Source organism: Macaca thibetana, chromosome 1 (assembly GCF_024542745.1).
Source record: "Macaca thibetana thibetana isolate TM-01 chromosome 1, ASM2454274v1, whole genome shotgun sequence".
Classification (NCBI taxonomy): Eukaryota; Metazoa; Chordata; class Mammalia; order Primates; family Cercopithecidae; genus Macaca; species Macaca thibetana.
In genome coordinates, this window is record NC_065578.1 from 146,725,155 (window position 1) to 146,751,910 (window position 26,756).

Consider the following 26,756-nt stretch of genomic DNA (forward strand, 5'->3'; position numbering starts at 1 on the left):
AAACGTGTATTATGGAGAGGGTATCCTGGGTGAAAGATACAGCAACAACTGAATAGTCAACAGAAACTTCTATCGATGGGCCAAGCTTTGGGAGCATCAATACATAAAAGTTTAGAATTCCATTTTGTATCCTCTTCTCCCCCAAAAAGAAAGAACACTGGAAATTATTCCTTGTGTGGTGTTTAATAGTGGTAGATCATTTTGATTAAGGAATTAAATGGATTAAGGTGCATGAGAGCAGGAAAGAGGAGGGGCAAGTGGGGGGATTATAGGATAAGGTGTACTGCTACTTTAAAATTATGTATGCATGGTCCCATCCAGGTCCCTCCCACTGCTTGAGGTACCAGCGGAAAGGTTGGGCAGCTCAGTTCCAAGAGGGCCACCAAGCAGACTACGCTCTGAGTTTCAGGTAACCAAGTGTTTGCTGTGCAGAATACTTCACCTGGGCACCCAAGTCTTCCTTCCAGCATTCCTGCTGCTACAGCCTATTTGCTAAGAGTAACCAGGGGTTACAGCAGTGTTGCCAGGCAACAAGGGACAGCGGTCTTGTTGAAGAGCCATTTGTCACATTGAGGGGACTGGTTGAAATGCAATAAAGAAATGGTAACTCAGCTTATTTATCAATACAATTACTTGCACAATATTAGGGATCCATATGTAACCTACAAATTCATAGTCATATGAGGAAACACAAACATTTTGCTAAATATTTAAATAGGACAGACAGATGGTGTTGGGTTTCTAATCAGCTTTACTCTGAGCTTAAAGTTGCTGTACATGCTGGGATAAGGGGAAAGGCCCAAAGTGCTTTGCTAGCTTTATTTTGAGTATCTGCAAGTTAGCTCTGGGTTACAATGTACAGTGCATGTGTAAAGAAAATCTACAAGATTCTTTTCCTTGTTAAGTAGAGCTGGTAATGCTATTGCTAATTCCCTGGGGTGAAGTAACAACATAAACTTACTGTATGTGTAATACATTATTTATAGTTATATATATGTAACTGGTTATACATATTACTGGTTGTCCTGTGGACTTATAAAGTGCTTGATTTGCCCATTACAATCAAGAGATTTACCAAAAGAATGAGTATTTTACTCTGAGCACTGTGCTTCAAAATGTTTTTTGAGAAGTTCAGTAGTGTTGCTTCTAGGAGCTCAAAGTCCTCATGCCTGGGATGAGCTTCAGTTTTAAAGATGCAGCAGCTTTCCCTTGATGATCTGTGTTTTTGATTCCCAGATACCAGCTGCTACTCATGTCTTTGCCATTGCTAAGAACATCGTTGGTATTACCTTACTCTGAAAACGTGTCTGCAGTTTCCAGAAAATGGAGCATCACAACATCACTTAAAGTACCCTGCTTTAAAGTACTGCTGGCAAGTGGCGTGGGCCTGATTATTTCTTTAGGAATGCTTTATCAGGAGGAGAATGCTTTTCTGTAAACATGAATTGCCCGGTTCTTTCATTGGGCTCTGGCTTCTTGTTTCAGGTCATTGACATGTTGATCTTCGCCTATTTTGCTTCAATATCCTTGGCTGACTCACGAGGTCTTTTCCCAAGACTGGAGAACGTGGGAGCTTTCAAGAATGTTTCCATCGTGCCAACGCAAGCAGTATGTGGACTCCCAGACAGAAGCACTTTTTGTCATAGCTCTGCTGCTGCTGAAAGTATTCAGTTCTGTTCCCAGCGGTTTTGTATTCAGGATTGCCCATACAGATCTTCACACCCTACCTACACTGCCCTTTTCTCAGCAGGCCTCAGCTGCATCACACCGGACAAGAATGATCTGCATCCCAACTCCCATAGCAATTCTACAAGTTTTGTTTTTGGAAATCACAAGAACTGCTTTTCTTCTCCTCCTTCTCCAAGGCTGATGGCATCATTTACTTTAGCTGTATGGTTGAAACCTGAGCAACAAGGTGTAATGTAAGTAGTAGTGTGGGTATAAGCTTTCCTAGGTTCCAAAAGCCAGTAGTAGTGAAGATCATTGCAGTCTGAATTCCAAACCAGAAGTGAAGGCTAACAATATAGAATTCATGCTATTGAAGATTAACTCTTCTAGTTGTTTCCCCATTTAATTTTTTTTCTCTTCTATGGTTGAAGTAGACCATGACAAAAAAAAAATGTGTTAAAATAGTTGATTGCAGGCAAATGTGTTTGTGCAGGAATCATTTATTTTCTATAGCTTAGCTTGACCTTTGGTCTTAGCCTCCAAAGCCTAAACCAGACTCAGAGTGAGTTTTAAGGCCTGGAAACTCACAATGCACATAATTAATATTTTCAAAATCTTGATCTGGGTTTATATAAATAACATTTCCTTACTAGGGTATAACATTTTCATTGGCCATATAGTTCTCTCAGGCCTCGGGACTGTTTTCTTCATCCTCGTTTCCCTAAGAAGAGCTGTCTTTTTTGACTCATGGAAGATGTTCAGTAATATAAATTGAATATATTAAAAAAAACCCATCTCTAAAAAAATACAGCTTTTAGTTATTTATCTTGTGGTGTTTTCATTTTCTAATTAGTTAAGAAATATGTAGGTAATGTGAGAGATTCTCAAAAGCTTTCATGCTGTTCATCCCAGAGAAATGCCTTCAATGAGTCTGGGTCTTATTACTGCCATTTTTGTTATTTAATCACCAGTTTTCATTCTGTAATCTGTTCTCAAGCTGATATCTAACGAGTTTCTCCTAAATATTTATTGCCAACTTGAAGATTTTAATATATAGGATCAATTTGAGGAATTTTTGCTTATCTTTTGTCTTCCTAGAGGGCTTTTGGCCCTTTCTCTTGACATTTTCTTTGTGTGACAGCGTTGACTGGATATCTAAAAACTTGTGAAACAAACCAGAAAAGTATTACAATCTCATAAGCAAATAGGACTTAAATATCTTTGGTGTTTAGTTTCAATTTGCCAAGTGAAAGTTGGCATGTCTTCATTTTGTTTTAAATTTGGATTAATCAGAAAATTAATCACAAACCATTCCAATTTCTATATCTCTCCTCAAAGAAAACCTTGTTTTCTTACTGTTTGAAATTCTAGTAAATTCAAGCTACTCAGTTTATATAATTAGTATCCGAAGAGTCTTAAAACATTGTCTTTCGACAAATAGGGCTAAGATAAAATATCCTTCTGAGCTTGTAGAGGCATATCTGTACCAAATTCATCTTCTATTGACATCATTTTGTATAAATAAGAGAGAGAAGTATTTACAGGGTTGGAAGAACATGGTTAATGGTTTTGAGAGTTCCTTGTATCAAGGTCGTTTCCATTTTCAAAATTAAAATACCTTTGGGAATTGGGGGAATTTCGGGGTGTTTGCACTAGATAAGTAAAACAAACAAAACATGGATTATCCAATTATTGTTTATTCAGGAGCAGAATAAATCCAGTTCCTAAATATTTTGCTACCTGCCTTCCTCTCACATTTATTATCTACCAAAGCTAGTATGTTTACAAGCAAACAAAATAGCAAGGAAGATAATCAATAACATATTAAGAAATGCATTTTCAGTAAGCTTGGGGAAATAAGTCTGCATTTGGTAAATACATTCTTGAGTAATGGTCGAATTCTCACTCGTAGATTTAAACTGAAGAAAAATGAATAGGGCAAACTCTTTTCAGGTTAAGACCTGATGGGTAGGGATAAAAACAAACTCACTTCAGTAAATTAGAAATATTCAACTACTGAAGGGTTAAATATACAATTTGCAGAATTTATATAAAACTTTTATTTCTACTTATATAAAACCTTTATTTCATGTAAATCTATTTGCCTAAATTAAAAATATACTTGCACTTATAACTTTATTCCAAATATACATACAAAATATAGTAAAATTGTGACAGTAAAAGAGGGACTATTAGTGTTCTATAATCTTATTCTTACCTCCCAACACAGGAAAAATTAGATGCAAGTGATAGATGCAAGTGAGAAGAAATTATCTGTGAGAAACGTGCCCTTTAAGGAAAGCTTTAAACCATCTTTAGCAGCAGTTCTTGATTGGCTCAATTTTATACCTTTGCCTCTCTGATACTTCCTACCAAATTTTATCACAAACTCATCATTTTTTGAGAGACTACTGTATACTAGGTGTCTGTGTGTATCCTCAGAATACTCACGATCTAAATGATCTAATGGAGGGTACAGATGGATGAGTGCTATTACCTAGGCAGCGCAGTATGTTAAGGGAGCACAAAGTGATACACCTCAACCAACCCTGAGCCAGAAGAAGGGTGCCAGGACCAAGCATAATCATTCAGATGCCAATGCTAAGTAGGAGGTAACCATGTGAAGAAAGGAATCCAAGGTCTGAAAGTTGTGTCACTCTAATAAGGATAGAGATAAGTTAAAATAATTTGATAACTTCCCTGACACAAGACCTAGAAGTTTTCTGAAAACTCTTCTACTTTTTCAAAATTGTATTTCACTGTGTTCCAGAAGGCTGAATGACCTTTCACCTCAGATATTTAACATGATCTCAGTGCCTCAGTTGGACTGTATGGTCATAGAGAGGTAGCCAGTCATCTTACAGACACTGGCTTTGGCTTTGCGCCAGTTGATGGGGTGAGTAGAGACTATAGCTGTCCATTCTTTATTTCACCATAGGAATTAAATAGAGCGATTCTGACTTCATGGCTACCAGTTTAGAGCCTTCCATAGACACTAAATTTGCTTTACGTTAAAAAAAGAAAAATTTGCACTGATGACTGACCACTCAAGCGGCCTGTAGTGTGTTGCACCACTTCCTCTAAAAGAAATAGCAGGAGAACTAATGAGCCAATAGCCTAAATGTTAGTTTTGTGGAATGATTCAACCACTTTAGTTTCCATCATGAATCTTTAATGAAGGGTGCTGAGGCTTTGGGGAATATATTGTAAATAAGAATTCTATTGTTATTGAAATAAAGGGATTTCTTCATTGGCATAAAGCTTGCATTGAATATAATGACATTCAGGCACTTATTCATAGTATACCATTTTGAGCAAAGTTTGGGGTCATTTTAACACCACTGTAACTGCACAATACCTTAGCATGCCTTTTTGGTTGGATGCTGACCTTTTCTCTCTTTTCTGGTTGCTTCCTAAGGTGTGTTATTGAAAAGACAGTAGATGGGCAGATTGTGTTCAAACTTACAATATCTGAGAAAGAGACCATGTTTTATTATCGCACAGTAAATGGTTTGCAACCTCCAATAAAAGTAATGACACTGGAGAGAATTCTTGTGAAGAAATGGATTCATCTTAGTGTGCAGGTGAGTAAAATAAAAAATACTTAACATTTGGTTAAACACAAGGATTTGTCTTCCTTTCTCTCCTTTAAATGGCATCTACTCACAAAATCTCCAGCAGTATCTTTTAGATTTCAGGTGTGTATAAATGATAACTAAAGAAGAAAAATATTTAAATGACCTAATGACGTATCTCTTGATATATTAGCATTTCCTCCCCCTAAATTGCTGTAAAAGCTCTCACAGAAACTTAAAGACAATGCTGTCTGTAATTATAATATCCTCAGAAAATTTTTGTTTTATTGGGTTAGTATATTCTCTTTTGTTTAAAAATGTGTAAGGGCTCATTTGATGTCTGGTACTAATTTTACTTGTCATGGTTGTATTAATACCCCACCTTGATTTTTACAGCTGTCTTTCTCAGATAGCAACTGATGATGTGAATAAAATGTGTCTGTTGCATTAAAACAGTGACCTTAGAACTAATGAACTTTACACTCGAGGCATTCAAAAGGTGTTATATTACTATTTTAGTTGCAACCACAGTTTGTATGAGCCTTAGAAGCTGCTAAAGGCTGAGAGAGCTGTGACATGTCTGGTATTTACAGTCTCCAGAAGAGAGGCACGGTTCATCCTTTTGCTTTTTCAGGGCACTGGAATGGCCCAATGCAGTTAAAGCCACACTTGCCTTTCAAACCAGGTGTATTAGTCTGTTCTTGCACTGCTATAAAAAATACCTGAGACTGGGTAATTTTTTATAAAGAAAGGAGGTTCAATTGGATCATGGTTCTGTGGGCTATACAGGAAGCATGATTCTGGCATCTGCTTAGCTTCTGGAGAGACCTTAGGAAACTTACAATCATGGCGGCAGACAAAGGCTTAGCAAGCACTTCACGTGGCCAGAATAGGAGCAAGAGAGGGTAGGGGAGGTACTACACACTTTTAAACAACCAGGTCTCGTGAGAACTCCATCAGGAGACTAGCACTAGGTGGATGGTGTTAAAGCACTGATGAGTGCTTTATGCCTCCATGTTCCAATCACCTCCCATCAGGCCCCACCACCAACGTTGAGGATTAGAATTGGACATGAGGTTTGGGCAGGGACACAGAGCCAAATCATGTCACTCGGGGTGCTGGGTACCACAGTTTCAAGTGTGAGCTCTCATATGAGCATCCATCCAGTGGCTCATGTGAACCTCACTTGAACTAGACGACACTTACACACTCATTCATTTTATAAAAATTATCTTTGATTTCTCACTTTTTTAAAATCGTGAAGCAGATAATGAGTGTGCATCCTCAGAGGGTCTTGATAATTGTTATGTGGCTTTCAGATACTAAGGTATGAGTTTAGCAAATGTGATTGGCAGGGGTCAGTGTTTTCATACACAACTAGAGTTGAAATGATATACAAAGGGGACGTCATGTCTGACATCAAGGCTTGTCCATAGGCCACGATGGTTTCAGACTCTCAATGCTTATTCTCCATGTGTTCAGTAGTTAACGGATAGGAGACCGATTTGTCCCAGTCTTGAAGTTTCCATTGTCTTGAGCTCTCCATTCTGCCCACTGACCAGTCCTATGGAATTGGGTTTTAATATTACAAAAGTAGAAATAGAAACTGTCAAAGACAATGCCATCTTTACAGAAGATGCCAAATAGATACGTTTGTTGCATATTTTTGTATCAACAATGACAAAAAAATCCTCTTTACTTGCCTTTATTTTGTGTTATCTGTGAAACTGTGCCATGTTTTGGCAGGCAGTAGTACATTAAAAGCTTTACAAAGAAAGTTTAAAATCTAAATGCAGAGAGGTAACCATGACTGAATTACTCTCTTGGGAATAAAATGCTCTTAGAGTGCCTATTGAAATCAGCATTATCATTTCAATACATGTCAAATATGAGTCATTTCCTAGTTTAGGCAAAATTTCTTCATAAATCTTTAAATCTTTCCCTTCTTTCAAGAAAAGGTTAAAGTACTTATGATTTAATGAGACTGCTTTATTTCATAACTGTTTGACTATCAAGAGAAAACTTGTCCTTTTCGATTTGTACACTCTTTTATTTATTTTTTTGCATAAGTTTTAAACTCTTCTGAATTTTATATTAAAACTAAAGAACTAGACAGTCACAAAATGTTAGAACCATTCAGATCTGTCATTTAATCATCTAGCACTTATTTGAGGGGTACCCAGCATTATGGGAATCTGGATATACTCAAATGAAAATTGAAGAACAATTATTTACTCTAAAATGGAGATCTATATAAGGTTCCTTTATATTGGACACTAGTCTGAATATGTTTAAGGTATTATGAAATTTATAAAAATCCATATTATAGTTTTTTGTGTTTTTTTTGAGACAGAGTTTCTCCCTTGTTGCCCAGGCTGGAGTGCAATGGCATGATCTTGGCTCATTGCAACCTCCATCTCCCGAGTTCAAGAGATTCTCCAGCCTCAGCCTCCCGAATAGCTGGGATTACAGGTGCCCACCACCACACTGGCTAATTTTTTGTATTTTTAGTAGAGAGAGGGTTTCATCATGTTGGCCAGGCTGGTCTCGAGCTCCTGACCTCAGGTGATCCACCTGCCTTGGCCTCCCAAAGTGTTGGGATTACAGGCGTGAGCCACAGTGCCCCACCTACATTTTTAATAAGGAATGTACTAATTGCTCAAAAGTTGTTAAAAGAAGTAATGGAAGCCAGGTGTGGTGGTTCATGCCTGTAATCCCAGCATTTTGGGAGGTGGAAGTGAATGGATAGCTTGAACCAGGAGTTCGAGGCCAACCTGGGCAACATGGCAAAACCTCGTCTCTACAAAAAAAACCCTAAAAAAATTAGCCAGGTGTGATGGTGCATGCCTGTAGACCCAGCTACTCAGGAGGCTGAGGCTAAAGTGGAAAGATCACCTAAACCCGGAAGTCAAGGCTTCAGTGACCCATGATCATGCCACTGCAATCCAGCCTGGATGAAAGAGCAAGATCCTATCTCAAAAAAAAAATAAAAAAAAAAAAAAGCGACAGGAAGGACAGGAGATTAGGAGTTGGGAAATCTGATTTAGGTTATGCTACTCTGTAGTCTTAAAAATAAAATTTATAGGAATCCATATGATAGTTGTCTAATAAAGAATGTACTAATTGCTTAAATATTGTTATAAGAAGTAATGGAAGCTGGGCACAGTGGCTCACACCTATACCCTGCCCATCTCGACGTCTCAAACTGAATCATTTGACTCAGTTTCCCCAGTTACATAAAAAGATTGAACTAGATGAACAAAATGAGGGCCTCTTGAATTCTTCATAAAAAAGTAAGTGGAGTGTGGAGTGTAGCGCAAGTCATTAAAGTATGGCAAGCTGTTGAGCTGTGTAGGGTTATTTAGATAGTAAGTGACAGAGCCAGCCTCATTAACCAATAATCAGTCTATTCTTCTGTCTTCTCCCATGCTGTCTGGTATTTACACAAAAACGGGGTTTTTTTTGCTAGCTTTTATGGACAAAATATAGAGAAATGTAGCTTGTTACTATTCCATTGTATAACTGCAAGAACATTTGCAGAAAAAATATTTTAGTGCAAAATGTATCTTACTGTTGAATGATCATATAATGCATCTAAACTCCATTTAATTTGGGGATTAGGGACTTTTATCATGCTAGGCATAGGATAGAACAAATGATTAATAATCTTGTTTAGTCAAGTTTCAAACTACAAACCTGCACTTTATGTATATGTGTATTTTCAGCCATCTTCCAAATGGCCACAAATTGATGAATTTATACAATGTGTGTGTTTCTGTGCATGTGTAAAACTAAAACATGCAACTCTATACGTGGAATAGCCCAGAAACCAGAATTTTACTTCGCTGCTTATAGTGATTTTATACTGGTTTGCTTATACCTGGTGACATAAAATTAATTAGCAGATCTCAACTTATGCTTTATCTCAGACAGTTCACTTGGTAACAGCTTCCCACCAGTAAAATCAGAAAAACGTGGTTTTAAATAATTAAATCTCTGGGGGAAATGATGCCAGGACATCCAGACATACCAAAATTGGAAATTGAATTTCCTAAACAAACAAACAAACAAACAAACAAAATGCTCAATATTGCTATGGTAATGAATCTCACAGCTTTCATTCTACAACTAGCATTTTAAAGCCTCAACCTGTTGGAAAATGATTAGTGTTTAAATTAATATTCATTTAGGGACTTCAATCTGATAGGATTGCCAACTGAAATTTTACTTTGGGGTTTAATATATTGGCTATTTCAAATTATATCAAGCTAAAATTCATTATGCCATCTTTTATACTAAAACTAGAAAAAATCAATTCATACTTTTTGTTATCATATAGGGAACACTGATAATATTAGCAAAAATTTTAAAGCTTAGTTTTCATATTGAATCAGCACATGGTGTAGTTAAAAGATTTCCTTTGATTACTCTTATAAAAGTTTTGAAATATGTAAAAAAATTTACTTTAGCATTTTGTTATGGATTGGTAAGTAAAACAATTTGGAAATAAGTCGATGTGTTTAGTGGCATTTCATTTAAAAGTAAAACTTTACGGTTTTCTTTGAAAATATATTTTGCCTTAAGCAGTTCCACACATTTTATAGCACAAATAGCATCAAAGAATCATCAGTATAGTCATCCTTCTAGTAATTATGCAGAACTGCAGTAAGACAATTACTACAATTTGAAGCTGATGAAATACTACAGCTGTGGAACCAAGAAATGATTTAGCATTGGGCTTGTTCACATCTTCTATGCTATTTTGAGGGCTCATTGATACATTGACAATTCAAGAGCCATAGATGACTCTAGCTACAATAGTGTGAAAAAGAGCAGTTCTAATATGATACAATGAAGAAAAAAATGCATGGGTAAATAAAGTTTTAGGAATCAATAGATGAAGGATAGGAGTTTCATAATCATAGTTTGTTCATGAAGTATGCTCTTTTGATTTATGTATTCAATCTAAGAAAGAAAATCTATTGATGGTTCTGGAGGAAAAGAAAATGCAATTTAACCAACATTTGTTAGAATAGATAAACCAAGTCTCTCAATTAATCTCTGAACTGTATGCCCATGTGCACTCTTTATAAAGGTGTTTCCGTGTTCCTATTGATTGAGGGAACATAAAACAACCATGTCACCTTATGGAAGCCTCCTCATTCAGTTCAGTAAGCTCTAGGGCATAGAATTCTCATAAGAATAACATCCCAGCCCCACTCCCACTCCAAGAGAATCTCAATCCATATTACTTCTTTAATATATCATTGCATTCAACTCTGACTGTATGTGTGTGTGTGTATGCATGTGTAAGTATGCATGTATGTGTGTGCTAAATGTTTCTGTGTGCAAAGCCTTCTCTTTATTTCTACCCAGCTGAGTTAACAGCTCAGGTTAGCTGAATAGTTTTGGGTTATTTAAAATAAGTAAAGATCTATAGAATATAATGAAGTTTTTCAAAACAATCAGTTATAAATTATCATAGCTGCTATTAATCACTGCTTTATGTGCACTATATGAAACATGTTACATACTTGCAGTTATACAATGAAATAGTGACATACTTGTAATATGTTTCATATAGTGTTAATAATAGTTATATGCCATTGACTTATATTATCTCCATTATAGAGATTTTAAAATATTAGCCTTAGGAAATTTAAACTACCTGCCTACATTTATAGTCTCAAGTTTCTCTGACCTTAAACTAAAAATAATAACTTGCCATGAACCTGGGTCACTGAGCAGATCTAAACAATAGTTTTTAAAATTCTCCAAACTAAAAAAAAAAATGGCACAGAAACCCAAAAGAACTGAAAACATATATTTGTAATGTAAATGTAATTTTGTATGTTTATACATATTTGTACATATTTATAATATAAACATTTGTAATGCTTCAGATATTTATATGATTTATACAAATAATTAAATGTATTTTGTAACTACGCCCTTCATTGATACAAGCAGTTTAACTGTACAACAGAATGTAATTTTGTATAAAGTTCTACTCAATATTTCCATGTTTTATGGCAGTTGGGATAGACTACAATGGCTTAAAGAAAGAATATTTCCCTTAAGCCAGTCTGATCTCCTGACCCATGCCATATAGAATCAACCCTTATTATGATAAAATATAAAGAAGGAAGAACTGCTACTTGATTATGGAAGAGGTAAAACCATCCAAGTAAAAAAGTAATTATTCTCTGTGCATTTTTGGCATGTGATTTTAAAATGTAATATTTAAGCAGAAGGCAAGGCTTTAATTCTTGACCTTTTAGTAAAAAATTGTGTAACCCTGGGAAAACTATGTAACTCCTCAAAATGTTAGGATACCCATTACAAATTGGAAACAAACAAACTTGACCTATTTAGCTTACACCATAAATTTGAATATGTAAAGAAAATAATGTCTGCTAAAACACTTTATAGCGTGTAACTTCCTGCTATGATGGAGCTTACAGTCTGTTCAGAGCATAAGCAATCAAATAATTATACCAATAAAAGCAAAATTATAATTGTGGTAAGTGCTACATGATCATATGAAGAATGATTTGGTCAAACCACTGAAGTCAAGAAAGGCTTCCTTGAGTAAATGTTATTGAATATGTATATTAGTTTTCTAGGCCTGTACTAAAAAACTATCACAAACTGGTGGCTTAAAACAATAGTTAATTCATTATTGAAGAGTTATGGAGGCTAGAAGGCCGAAATCAAGGTGTTAGAAGGGCCATGCTCTTTCTGAAACCTCTAGAATCCTTCCCTGCCTCTTCCAGCATCTGGTGTTTGCACAGACACCTGAGTATGTGACTGTGCTACCTCCTGGGATTTGTCTGCCCACAGCAAGGTTGGGAACCCAGAAAGGGAAGCAGGAGTGCCCAGGGTAGCCACCACCTACCGCATGAGGAACAGAGCTGGCGGCAATCCTTGATGCTCCTTAGCTTGTAGCAGCCTCTGCCTCCATTATCGTATGGTCCTCTCCTCTGATCGTGTGTGCCTTCCCTTCTTATAAGGACATCAGTTGTAGTGGATTAGGGTTCTTCCTAATTCAGTAGGACTCATCTTAACTCAATGACAGTGAAAAGACACTACCCAAATAAGGTCAGAGTCACAGACACATAGGGTTAGGGCTTCAGTATGACTTTTAATGGGACACAATTCAACTGATTGTAAGATTTATTCAAAAGAATGCATAGGATCCAACTGGGCAAAGAGTGTTGATAAGAACGTTCCATAAATGCATAGCAAATAGTGTAAATGCCCTTGTGTAAAAAGAAATATGTTACATAGACTAAAAGACCAAGGTGGTTAGAGTGTAGCTGGCAAACTGGGACACGGTGTGAAATGAGGACAGAACAGTAGGAAGAGGCTATGTGTTAAAGAGAATCATTGGATATGTTAAGATTTTTTTAAATGGGACTCTATTGAAATGTTTTATGTGAAGGACAGGAGATAAGGGATGAGAGTAATGAAGGAAAACGTATGACATGCACAGATTATCTTTTCCTAAAGACTACTTGGCTGCAGTGAGGGAGAATGGTTTGCCTGAAGACAAGTGAGAAGGGTTGTTTTGGTATTTTCATGGCCCAAGTCAGACGTAAGTGTTACTTACTTAGATCGTGAAGACAATAGTGAATACGTAAATGAGTGGTCAGCTTTGAGAGAAGTTTAAGAATTAAACTAAAGGGTGTGTTGATGAAGGAATGTGTAATTTGAGGGAAAGAGAGTTGATGAATCCCAGCTTTCTGGCTTATATAATTGTAGGTGCAGTGATTTCTTGTTCCCAAACAGAAATACTGGAAGAGAATCAGATTTTGAATATGCAGCACATATGAGTTAGATTCCAGTTTAGGGTAATAATTCTCAACTATAGAAATTATTAGCATTATTGGAAAACTGTAAAAAATATTCTGATGCCCATACCCCTTTGGTCTAGGTGGGGCGCAAGCATTATTTCTTTCTTTCTTCCTGCCCTGGTGGATTTAAAAAGGGTGTAACAAAAGAAAATGTCAGTCTACCATTGATGAGCATTTAGGGTGGCTACAATCTTTGCTATTGTGAACAGTGCTGCAGTGAACATATATGTGCATGAGTCTTTATGATAGAATGACTTGGATTCCTTTGGGTATATATCCAGTAATGGGATTGCTGGGTATAATGGTAGTTCTGCTTTTTGGTGTTTGAGGAATTGTCACACTGTTTTCCCTAATGGTTGAAATAATTTATACTCCCACAATCAGCATATTAAATGTTCCTTTTTCTCTGCAACCTCACTAGCACTGTTGTTTCTTGACTTTTTAAAGAACAGACATTCTGACTGATGTGAGATGGTATCTCTCATTGTGGTTTTGATTTACATTTCTCCAATGGACGGTGATGTTGAACTATTTTCCATATGCTTGTTGGCCACATGCATGTCTTCTTTTGAAAAGGGTCTATTTATGTCCTTTGCCCACTTTTTAATAGGGTTGTTTGTTTTTTTCTTGTAGATTTGTTGAAGTTTGTTATAGAGGCCAGCTATCTGACCTTTGTCAGACGCATAGTTGGCAAACCTTTTCTCTCATTCTATAGGCTGTCTGTTCACTCTATTGATAGTTCTTTTTGCTGTGCAGACTCTTTAGTTTAATTTGAGCCCATTTGTCAATTTTTGTTTTTGTTGCAATTGCTTTTGGCATCTTTGTCATGAAATCTTTGCTGTTCCTATTTCCTATGTCCAGAATGCTGTTGCCTAGAGTTTCTTTCAGGCTTTTAGTTTTGGGTTTTACATTTAAGTCTTTATTCCAACTTGAGCTGATTTTTATATATGGTATAAGGAAGGGGTCCAGTTTCAATCTTCTACATATGGCTAACCAGCTATCCCAACATTTATTGAATAGGGAGTCCTTTATCCATTGTTTGTTTTTGTCAGCTTTCTTAAAGATCAGATGGTTATAGGTGTGGTGGCCTTATTTTGGGGCTCTCTATTCTTTTTTAATGGTCTATGTGTCTGTTTTTGTACCAGATTCATGCTGTTTTGGTTACTGTAGCCCTGTAGTATAGTTTGCAGTCAAGTAATGCAATGCCTCCAGCTTTGTTCTTTTTTGTGTAGGATTGTCTGTCAATTTGGGCTCATTTTTGGTTTTATATGAATTTTAAAACAGTTTTTCTTTTTTTGTTCTTTAAAGAATGTCATTGCTTGTTTGATAGAAATAGCATTGAATCTGTAAATTGCTTTGGGCATTATGGCCATTTTAACGATATTGTTTCTTCCTATCCATGAGCATGAGATGTCACACAGACCGATGACATTTGTTTGTGTCATCTCTTATTTTTTGAGCAGTGCTTTGCAACTCTCATTGTAGAGATCTTTCCCCACCCTGGTTAGCTGTATTCCTAGGTATTTTATTCTTTTTGTGGTGATTGTTTCACCTGCTTCTAATCAAATCTATTTAGTAGCTTTTGTTAAACCGTGTAGCCAATAGTATATAGTAGAACTCCATTATCCTTGGTTTTGTTTCTGTTGTTTGTTACCCACAGTCAACCACAGTCTGAAAATATCAAATGGAAAATTTCAGAAGTAAACAATTCATAAGTTTTAAATTGGGTGCTGTTCTGTGTAGTGTGATGACATGTCAGGTGGTCACAGCTACCTCCTGCCTGGGAGGTGAAGCATCCCTTTGTCCAGCAGCTTCTCCTTATTGTCTATGCTCCTAGCCCTTCAGTCACATAGTAGCCCTCTTAGTAATCAGATCAGCTGTTGCTGTATCACAGTTGTCACTTGTGTTCAGGGAAACTGTATTTTACTTCTTAATGGCCCCAAAGTGTAATAATAATAATGCTGGCAATTTGGCTATGCCAAGAAGCCATAAAGTCCCTCTTTTAAGTGAAAAGGTAAACACTCTCAACTTAACAAACAAAAGAAAAAGATCGTATGCTGAAGTTACTAAGAAATACAGTGTAAGAATGTATCTTCTGTCCTTGAAATTCTGAAAAAATATATTGTTATAATTGTTCTATTTTGATAGTTATTGCTAATCTCTTACTGGGCCTAATTTATAAAAATTAAACTTTATCTTGGGTATGTATGTATAGGAAAAAACATAGCATATATAAGCTTCAGTACTGTCCACGGTTTCAGGCATCCATTGAGAGTCTTGTAACATATCCTCAATGGATAAAGGGGGACTACTGTATGCACAATATATGTAAATACTCAAAAAGAGTTTTGTTTAGCTAGTGTGTGTAAGAAGATTATCACAAGTCACACCGTAGTGTTTACCTTTTGCCAGTCTGAATGTTATCAGTCTAATATTTTATAGCAAAAATTTAAGTTCAGTGAAAATTTCCCTATGGAAACACTTCCAATCAAGACCTACAGCAAGCCATGAATAAATTAACATTTAAACTTGAAAACTGACAGTTGAAGAAGAATTTAGCAATTAATAATTTCTGCTAGAAAATGGTGGTTTCTCAGCCAATAGCTATAAAGTATATAATACATGTAAAAGGAAAATATACAAATATCATATTGGACATATATTACATATACTACTAAAATTGAAAATTGCTATAAATAGAAGAGTATGTTCCAATGTCCACTTATTTCTTTTTTAACAACCTCTAGTCTTGAAAATGCCACTATGGTAATTCTGTCAAATTTGTAATGGTTGGAATTTGATGGTAGTGCTTTTGAAAACCTGTATTATCTAATGGAATTGTCATTTGTATTATATCATTTTCACCTAAAAGCCAAATACAATAAGACTTAAATTATTTTTGCTTTTTTTGTGGGTAGTCATTTTTGTGCCCAAAGGGCTAACTGATGCCTTCAGTTATACATGAACAATTCCCACTAATGTCAGAAAGAACAGTGTGCATATAACCTAGGGCAGAATTTGGCCTATGGAATGTATCACTCAGTAATGGAATGGAGAATATGACTTTATTTAAACATGGACTTGAATAGTTTTATTTTTCCTTACTGTTTCCCTTGGCATTTCTCTCTGTAAAGTGCAACATTCAAAAGTATTCTATGCAGCTGTAGTGTCCTGGATGCATAATAAGGGCATATGTTCAACGCAAGTTTAAATATCCATATGAGCCAAAGACAGAGTAATCAACATTAAAAAAATTAAGACAACTTTTCCAAGAATGAAAACCTTTAATAGGTTAGCTAATTTTAGAGTTATTTAGCAACTGTGAAAAATTATTAGTATTTATAAATATGCGTATATAACTATATACAATGTCTTATGTCAGACAGCAATTTCATTCTGCCCTCTAATGATCACATGACTTAATTCTGAAAAAAAGTCAAACAGTATGTTCTAAAAGGACAAAAAAAAATTGGTTCGTTTTTGCTTATGCTTAGTGTTCAATTGTTTTCAACCTGGGGAGAGAGGAAGGGAAAGAAAGAGGGAAGGAAAGAAGAAAGCAAGAAAGGAAGGAAGAAGGAGAGGAAGGAAAGATGGAAGTCATGTGACATAGCTAGGGATTTGGGACAAAATTCAAGTCCCATGTTTTCCTTGATGGAAAGCCAAGGAACCTGAGGAAGAGAGTCAGCTCACGCCAACTGCACTGTGGTAGAGGTGACCAAGAAAGTTTAGATTATGGATGTATAGTAGGTAATTTTAGGTTGTTTGTTGTCTGGGTTATAAACCCATTGTGTTATTCCAGTTATTTGGCCAAAATGTTCCATGTAACCGTTTTGGAGTGCTGGCACTTTAGGGAATTTATAATAAGCGGTTGTGTTCAATGTTTGGGTTGAATACAAGGTAGGTAGAAAAGGACAATCAAAGGAATTAGCTGCAAATGAGATGAAATCTATGGGAACACATATTGAGAAAACTGGTGACCATTATAATTTAATCCTCTGAAATACCTGCAACAATCTGAGAACAAGGTAGGTGGCAAGACACATTTATAAATATTAGAGAAACACAGGACCCCATACGTTTTGAAAACTGGGGAGTACTGAACTTGGAGAGGCCTACTACAGGTAGTGCTTGTTGGTTTGCATATTTTAGAAATCACTTGACTGAAGTCTGATTGACATAGAAAAGTCTGAACATGTGGCATGTATGCAACTTAATGAGTCTAAAGATAAATATATGCCCATGAAAGTATCACCATAATCTATGACATAAACATATCCACCTATTTGTTTATTTTTAATTAAACTTTTTTTAAAGATAATCGTAGGTTCACAGGCACTTGTGAGAAATAATACAGAAATCCCATGTCCCCTTCACTCCTTTGTTCTCATCAGTAACATCTTTTATAACTATGGTACAATATTGCAACCAGGATATAGACATTGATATAACCCATATTATTCACATTTCCCATTTTTCATATATTCCTATGTGTATATGTTTAGATACGTACAATTTTTAAAAAATTTTATCCACCACAGCTGAGTTGCAGAAAAGTTCCATCACTACAAGGACACCTCAAGCTGCCTTTTTATAACCACGCCCACTGTTTCCCTTCCCCTACTGCTGCCCCAGGTGTCCCAAACTTCTGGCAACCACTCACTTGTACTCTATTTCTAAAATTTTGTCTTTTCAAAATGTTGTATACATGGCATCACACAATATGTACTCTTTTGGGATCGTTTCTTTCTTTTTTACTCAACATAATTATATAGGGATTCATTCAAGTTGTTAAGGGTATTGATAGTCCACCTGATTGGAGCATAGCATTCCATGGTATGTGGGTACCATGGTTTGTTTAACCCTTCACCCATTGAAGGACATCTAGGTTATTTCTAATTTTGAGTTGTAACAAAGTTAAAACATTCGTGTGGATGTTTTTGTTAATATGCATATTCGCTTCTCTGGAATAAATGCTCAAGAGTGCAATAGCGTATGGCAGTTACATGTGTAGTGTTTTAAGAAACTCATTTCCAGAGTGGCTGTGCCATTTTAGAATTCCACCAGTGACATATGAGTGCTCCAGATTGTGCACATCCTTTGTAGCATTTGGTGTTATTACTATTTAAAATAAAATTTTAGCCTTTCTGATAGACGATATATCACTGTGGTTTTATTTTGCATTTCTTTAATGACTAATGGTGTTCAGCATATTTTCGTGTGCTTATTTACTATTCATGTGTCCTATTCAGTGATGTTTCCCCATGTCTTCTACCCATTTTCTAATTTGATGCTTATTTGTAGCTTGCTGTTTTTATTCTTCTTACAGGGTCTTGCTGAGATTGATTAGGTCCAGTTTATCAATCTTTCCTCTTATGTATTGTGCTTTCCATGTCAAGTCTGTGAAGTGTTGCCTAATCTTAAATCCTGAAATTTTTTTCTAAAAGTTATTTTATTTTATATTGTTAAATTTAAGCCTGTGTTTCAGGCCAGGCATGGTGGCTCATTCCTGTAATCCCCACACTTGAGGATGCCGAGGTGGGTGAATTGCTTGAGCCCAGGACTTCCAGAGCAGCCTGGTTACCTTGTCTTTACAAAACATTAGCTGGGCATGGTGGTGTGTGCCTGTAGTCCCAGCTATGGGGGAGGCTAAGGTGGGAAAATCACTTGAGCTCTGGAGTTTGAGACAAGCCTGGACAACTTGGTGAAACCTCATCTCTACTAAAAATACAGAAACAATTAGCCGGGCATAGTGGTGTGCACCTGTAGTCCCAACTGCTCAGGAGGCTGAGGTAGGAAGATCACCTGACTCCAGGAAGTCGAGGTTGCTGGGAGCAGAGATCATGCCACTGCACTCCGGCCTGGGCAACAGAGTGAGACCCTGGCTTTTTTTTTTTTTTTTAAAGCCTATGTTTCACTTTGAGTTAACATTTTTTTAAGGTGTGAGATTTGGTTTTGGCCGGTGGATGTCCCAATGGCCCTTAGTTGAAAAGGTTATATCCTTCCTTTACTGAATTGCGTTTGCACATTTGTCAAATTTAGAAGAAGATATTTATGTTGATTTATTTCAGAATTCTGTGTATATCCTTCCACCAATACCACATGTTCTTGAGTACTGTGAACCGTATTATCTAGTAGAGTGACTCCTTCCACTTTATCCTGCTATTTCAATTACAAAAAATAAAAAACCTTTTAGGGCCCATTATTTTCCATATAAATTTCACAATAAGCTTGTTGATGTTTTCAATATATCTTGTTTAGATTTTGATAGGAATTGCATTATATCTATAGAAGAATTTAGAGTGATTTGAAATCTTTTACTATGTTGAGTCCTCTAATGTATAGACATGGTATAAGTATCACTATTTAGGTCTTCTTTTATTGGTATTTTGTAATTTTTAGCACATACATTATAGTCTGTTCTCACCCTGCTATAAAGATACTACCGGAGACTGGGTAATTTACAAACAAAAGAGATTTAATTGACTCAGTTCCACATGGCTGGGGAGGCCTCAGGAAACTTAGAATCATGGCGGAAGGTGAAGGGAAAGCAAGGACCTTCTTCATGTGGCATCAGGAGAGAGAAGAGTGAAGTGTGAAGGGGAAAGAGCCCCTTATTAAGCCATCAGATCTCATGAGAACTCACTCACTATCATGAGAACAGCATAGTGGAAACTGCCCCCATGATCCAATTACCTCCAACCTGGTTTCTCCCTAGACAGGTGGGGATTATGGGGATTATACAGTTCAAGATGATATTTGGATGGGGACACAGCCAAACTATCATATATCCTGTACCTGTTTTGTTCACCTTACCCATGAAGTGTTTCATTTTCTTTTTAGTGATTGTAATTGGTTTTGTGTTTTAAATTTTGGCTTCTGCATGATTATTGTTGGTACATAGCAATGTTATGGATTTTCTGGGTTGATCTTATATTTCAAAACCCTGCTGAGCTCACATTTATATTACTGGAAATTCTTCATTTGTTGGAATTTTCTGTGTAGACAATCATAACATCTGAATTTGGAGCAGTTTTATTAATCTTCCCAATATGTAGTTTTTATTTCTTTTTATTGTAGTGACTAGAATTTTTAGTAGTATGTTGAATAAGAAAGGTAAGAGCAGAGATTCTTGGTCTTCTTGTTCCTAATCTTAGGGGAAAAAAGAGTTCAACTTTTCACTATTAAGTATGATGTTAGCTGTAGATGGTTTGGGTAAGTGTTCTTTATCAAGTTAATGAAGTTCCTCTCTATTCCTAATTTCTTGGAGTTTTGAGTGTTGAATGTTGTCACAAGGCATTTTCTGATTCAATTGATATGATTACATGATTTTTCTTCTTTAGTCTGTTAATGTGGTTAATTACACTGATTGATTTTCAATTGTTGAACCAACTTTACATACCTGGAATAAATCCTACTTGGTCATAGTGTACAGTTATAGTGTATATAGTATACAATTCCTTTTATATATTGCTGAATTGATTTGCTCTTCTTTCTCTAGTTTCTTGAGGTAGAAGCTTAATGTTTTAAGGTCCTTCCTCTTTTCTAATATAAGTATTAGATTTAGCTTAGTGTTGTAATTTAATGTGTAATTTAATTTAGTATTTAATTTAGTTTAGTGCAATACATTTCTCCTTCCACGCTGCTTTAGCAGCATCTGACATATTTTATTATGTTGTATAGTTGACCCTTGAACAACGTGAGGGCTTGGGGTGTTGAATCCCGATGGATTTGAAAATTTGCATTTAACTTTTGACCACCCCAAAATGTAACTACTAATAACCTACTGTTGAATGGAAGTCTTACCAATAAGATAAATGGTCCATTACCACATATTTTGCATGTTGTATGTTTTACATGCTTTATTCTTATAATTAAATAGAGAAAGAAAATATTGTTAAGATAATTATAAGGAAGATAAATATATATTTACTATTCACTAAGTGGGAGTGGATCGTTATATAAATCTTCATACTCATTATCTTCACATTGAGTAGGCTGAGGAGGAGGAGAAAGAAGGGTTGGCCTTGCTCTCTCAGGTGGCAAAAGCAGAAGAAAATTTGTCTAAAAGTGAATCTGTGTAGTTCAAACTTGTGTTGTTCAAAGGTCAACTATATTTTCATTTGCATTCAGTTCTATGTTTTTAAAATTTCCTTTGAGGTTTTTAAAATTTTCTTTTACAACTTCCTTTTTGACTCATGAATTATGTAGAGATGTATTGTTTAGTTTCAAACAATTTGGAGATTTTAAATATTATAATTCTGTTATTGATTTCAAATTTGAGTCAATTTCTATCAGAGAACACATTCAGTGTGAGTTCAGTTCTTTAACATTTGTTCAGGATTTTTTAACGGGCCAGAATGTAGTCTATCTTGGTGAAAGCGTCATGAGTATTTGAAATTAGTGTGTATAGTTTGTTTTGTGTTTACACACACACACACACAAACACACATGCATACACTTGTAAATCTTCTGTTATCTTTTTATTTCTATTTAAAGAACTTCTTTTAGTCATTAAGAGTAGGTGTGAAGAAAACCAATTCTCTTATAAATAACTAAGTACATCTACTTTGTATACTTTTTTTGAGTGATTCTATATTGTAATGATGTCCTTTTTACTAGTTCTATCAATTGTTGAGGGTTTGCTGTTGACGCCCCTGATTTAACTGTGGGCTTATCTATTTCACCTTTCAACTCTGTCAGTCTCGCTTCATGTATGTTAAAGTTCTATTGTTGGGTGCACACATGTTTAGGATCATTAGGTCTTTCTAGTGGAGATACCGTTTTATCATTATGTAATGTCCCTCTTAACTTCTAGATATTTTGTTTGTTCTAAAGTCTATGTTATTTGCATTTAACTTTTGACCACCCCAAAATGTAACTACTAATAGCCTACTGTTGAATGGAAGCCTTACTATAGTTATTCCTTTTTTCTTTTGATCAATGTTTGCAGATATATTTTTCTGATTATTAATTTCAACTGACTTGTGTTGATGTCCATGAAGTGAATTTTGTAGAGATAGCATATTTTTTGGATTCTTTTTTTTTAAATTAAGTTTATATTCTAATACACTCTGCTAGTCTCTCATTTATTTGTGTATTTTGACCACTTACATCTGAGATTCTTACTGATATGCTAGCCTATGTGTGCAATTTTATTTTCTGTTTCTTGTCTATTTTGGGTCTCTGCATTTCTCTTTTCTCACCTTGCTGTAGGTTACGTGAACACATTTTAGGATTTTATCTTGATGTTTTAATAGCATTTTGGGTATATCTTTTTTGTATAGTGTTTTTAGTGGCTCTAGGTATTAAGTATATATAAGTCATTTATCTACTTATATGGACGTATTATTACTTCCATTAAAGTGTACTTTTATTTCCACTTAGGTCCTTTACTCATTTTACCTTTTCAATATAATTGTCTTAAATGTTTCCCCTACACACAATGAGCACACCACATTAAACAGTGTTGTAATTTTTGCTTCAACCACGAAATATTATTTAACAAACTAGTAAGAGGGAAAGTCTAACTTATTTACCCCTAATTATATTCATTCTGAAATTCTTATTTTCTTTATAAGTTCTAAAGCTTTTATTATGATTTTGTTTCTATTTAAAGAACTTCCTTTAGTCATCCTTTAAGAATGGGTTTGATGAAAACAAATACTCTCATTTTTCACTCATCTGAGAGTGTCTTGATTTTTCCTTCATTCTGAAAGGATATTTTTGCTGGATATAAAATATATGATTGACAGTTAATTGCTTTCACTACTTGATAAATGTTGTGCCACTCCTTCTAGCTTCCATTGTTTCCGATGAGAAATCTGTTGTCATTTGAACTGGTATTTACTTATAAGTTTTACATCATTCCTCTGGCTGCTTTCAAGATTTTCTCTTTGCTTGTTTTGTATTTAGCACTTTAATAGTGAATGCCCTAGCATGAATTTCCTCAGTTTTATCCTATTGTTTAAGATTTGCTCAGCTTCTTGCATGTGTCTGTTAATGTCTTTTGCCATATTTTCAGTATTTTCAGACGTTTTTTGTTGAATATATTTTCACTGCCATTCTCTCCTCTTATTCTAGGATTCCAGTTATACAAATGTTAACTCTTTTGTTTTTAACTCACTGGTTCTTGAAGCTCTCTTCATGGTTTGTTTGTTTGTTTTTTTTCTTTTAATCTCTCTTTTCTTATTTGTTCAAATTGGGTAAATTGTTTCGATTTCCTTCATGTTCAGGAATTCTATTCCTGTCATCTTCATGTTACCCTTGAACTCATATAGCAAGTTTGAGTTTGTTTCAATGGTTGTATGTTTCAGTTATTTAGTTTCCATTTGGATCTTTTTTTTTTAATAGCTTCTATTTCTATGCTGGGATTTCTCTCATTTTTTATTTCTTGCTTAAAATAATTTTCAATTGCGTGTTAACGCACTTTTATGATATCTTGTTTAAAATCCTTGCCTGATAATTCCAACATCTGATTCATATCACTGATGGCGTCTGTTGATTTTCTTTTTTCATTCAAGTTGTGATTTTACTGGTTCTTGGTATGACAAGTGATTTTTTATTATATCCTGGATGTTTTGGGTATCGTGGTGTGAGACTCTGGATCCAAATTCATCTTCTTTTTTTATTCAGAAGCTGTCCTTACATTGAGGTGTGCACAGAGGCCAGGTGGGTGTGTATGTTCATTCATCACCCCGTTGTCCCTGCCAACATCACCCAGCAGAAGTGGAGCACTGACTCACACTGCAGCAGATGGGCAGCGTGGAACTTCAGCTTCCCTGCTGACCCCTTCCCAGTGAAAGCGGGCCGCCTATTGCTGCTGCCTTGTTGCCCCTCGTGATGACATATTCCTGACTTCCCACTGAGCCACGGAAGGGAAAAACTCATTGCTTGTTCACAGGACTTTGCTGCCGCAGGGAAGGGGTGGAAGCTGAGCTTCCTGCTGGTCCCTGTGACACCAGGGAAGTTAGGGGAGTGGAGCATCAAGTAACCCTCCTCCTATCACCTTATTCTGCCTCACTGATGCCAGGTGTGAGAGAAGGTACTGCTTCCCACTGGGTCCAATTCACAAAGAAGGGAAGACGGATGTGGAGTATTGATTGGCCCTAACACCTGGCACACCTTCAGTCTCACTAATACCACTGGGAATGGGGACTCAGCTCCCCACTAGGCCCTGCTCACTTAGTGAGGGTGGGGTGGGAACAGAATGGAGACTAACCCTGATACACACCACCTCATGTGATCTTGTTCTGTGAAGAGAGTGGAGAAGTTCATTCCCTCCTTGGTCCCACTGACACAAGAGGTTGGAGTAAAGTAAAGTGCTGATGAGCCCTGACTCACATGTCCTTGTTTAGTCTTGTTAATGTTGGGTGAATGTTGAGCTTCAGCTCCTGACTGGGGCCATGCCAGAGCTGGGGGAATGTAAAGTGCTGACTAGCCCTGCCTTGCACCGCTTCACTAAGTCTTGCTGCTACCAGGTAGGGGTGGTGGAGATGGTTCAGCTACTTGCTGGGCTGAGGTGACACTAACTTGGTAAAGAGTTGGAGCACAGCTGACTCCTTTCAGACAGGGGATGAAGGATCAGCCCCCTGCTCACTCTGCCAATACTATTTAGGAAAGAGAATCAGAGTGGCACAACTTCCGCTGAGCAGAGGACAGAGAATAAGCTCCTTATTCAGTCTCATGAAAACCACCCCTACCTACAGTTAAATTAGACAGCTGCCTGCTTCAACAAGTGGAGAATGGAAGATCAGCTCTCTGTTTGGTTTGTTGGAACCACCAGGCAGGGGGAATTGGAACACTGACTGCTTCTGCCAGTGGGAATAGAAGATAAGCTGCCTCTTGGCCCTGTCAACACCACTGTGAAAGGGAATCAAATACTACTGCTTACTTCTGTTGGGTGAGAGGGTGGGGTGAAAGACTAGCTCCCTGATGAGCTCAGCTGCTGGAACTATGAATGTGTGTGCGTGGGGGGGGAGAGAGTGTGTGTGTGTGTGTGTGTGTGTGTGTGTGTGTGTGTGTGGTTTTTCCATTGGAGTTTGGCTAAAGTAGGACAGGTACTTTTTGCTAAAAATGTTTTCTCTTTTAGGCCAACATTTTCCTGATCCTTTGTCTAGGAAAATAAGCCTTTCTTTGGAGCTTATTTTATCTGAGCCTGTTGGTGGTTCTAGGTTAGACGCTTCTGGATATTAAAACAACAACAAAAACTAGGGAATTTCCCGTGTTGTTTCTCAAGTCCTCAGATTCCTAAATTTTTTTCTTATTCTACCTACTTTGCAAAGTCATCCTACATTCATTTGTTTTGTTATGTCCAGGGCTTTTTAATTACAGAAAGAGGAACTGGGAGGGATAAGGCTGCTCCATCTTCGTCAGGATCAGAAGTCATGTAATGTTTTAAAAAGGACTTTGTCTATCATTTTTAAATAGCTGTTGGCTATGAGCTCTTTATTATATTTAAAGTATATTGGCTAACATTGTGGGAGGTAAGGAAAACTCTTTGCAAAGTGAACTGACATGGTGAAAAGAGAGAGAAGATATGCTTGTCAAATATTGCAAAGTCTATTCTGATCAAGCTAGACATGGTCTGTATTAGTCAGGGTTCTCCAGAAGAAAAGAACCAATAGGAGCTGCGTGTGTGTGTGTGTGTGTGTGCGTGTGTGTGTGTGTGTGTATGAAAAGGAGTGTATTAGGGAGAATTGGCTCACATCATTATAAAGGCAATGTCCCACGACAGGCTGTCAGCAAGGTATAGAATGATAAAAGCCACTAGTATGCCTCTCAAGGAAAGTGGTACCATGTCTCAGTCCAAGTCCCAAAGCCTCAAAACCAGAGAAGTTGACAATGCATCCCATAGTTTAAGGCTGAAAGCCTGAGAACCCCCAGATCCCCCAGAGACCACTGCTGCAAGTCCTAGAGTCCAAAGGCTAAAGAAACTGAGTCTGATGTTTAAAGGCAGGAGGAAGAAAGGGCATTCTGCACTGGAAGAGAAAGAGAGAGGCAGTTCCCAAAGCAAGAAAAGCCTGCAAGCTGAATGTCCCCCTTCTTCTGTCTGCTTTGCTGTAGCCACACCTGTAGCTGATTGGATGGTACCCACCTACATTGAGGACAGGTCTTTCTCTCAGTCCACTGGCTTATATGTCAATCTCCTCTGGAAACACCGCAACAGATACACCCAGAAACAATGTTTTTACCAGACATCTAGGTATCCCTCAATCCAGTCAACTTAATATTAACAATCACATGGTCCTATTCACAATTTAAAATTTTGGCATAAATTGCAGCAGTGGTGTATTGGCCAGTTGTAAAGTGCCTATGAGAAACCTATACATGAGCATTTGCAGATTCCCTTAACACTTTTCAGCAAATATTTTGTTACAATTGAAATTAAAAGGCAGTTTGAAATTGTTCCTTTACTAAATATCACACTGGACGTGAATAAAACAGCTAGATAGACTAACAAGGTATGTACTTTATTGCTTGTGATTATTGCAACTACCACTGCTGGCGGAGAGCCATTCTTCTCACATGCACAAATAGAAGATTAGCTCTCAATCAGGAATACGGATTTGATACAAGGGCAGCATTTCACTTGGCATCAGTGTGTCAACATTTCAGCTAATTTGCCTAACCACAAATACTTCAGGGGGAAGAGAAATTG

At 36.6% G+C, this 26,756-nt stretch overlaps 1 protein-coding gene across 2 annotated transcripts in view; it reads left to right on the forward strand.

The window, feature by feature from the left end:
- The first annotated feature begins 366 nt into the window (after positions 1-366).
- Positions 367-26,756, forward strand: part of USH2A (usherin) — an 801,896-nt gene continuing 775,506 nt past the window's right edge. The window contains exons 1-3 of one of the 2 annotated variants that reach the window (XM_050780510.1): positions 367-603; positions 1,237-1,922; positions 5,087-5,252. In XM_050780510.1, coding sequence (XP_050636467.1) covers positions 1,441-1,922; positions 5,087-5,252 — 648 coding nt within the window. In that variant the 5' untranslated portion in view covers positions 367-603; positions 1,237-1,440. Of the gene's footprint in view, positions 604-1,236; positions 1,923-5,086; positions 5,253-26,756 lie in introns of those variants that run through there. The other variant, XM_050780502.1, reaches the window with a different exon arrangement.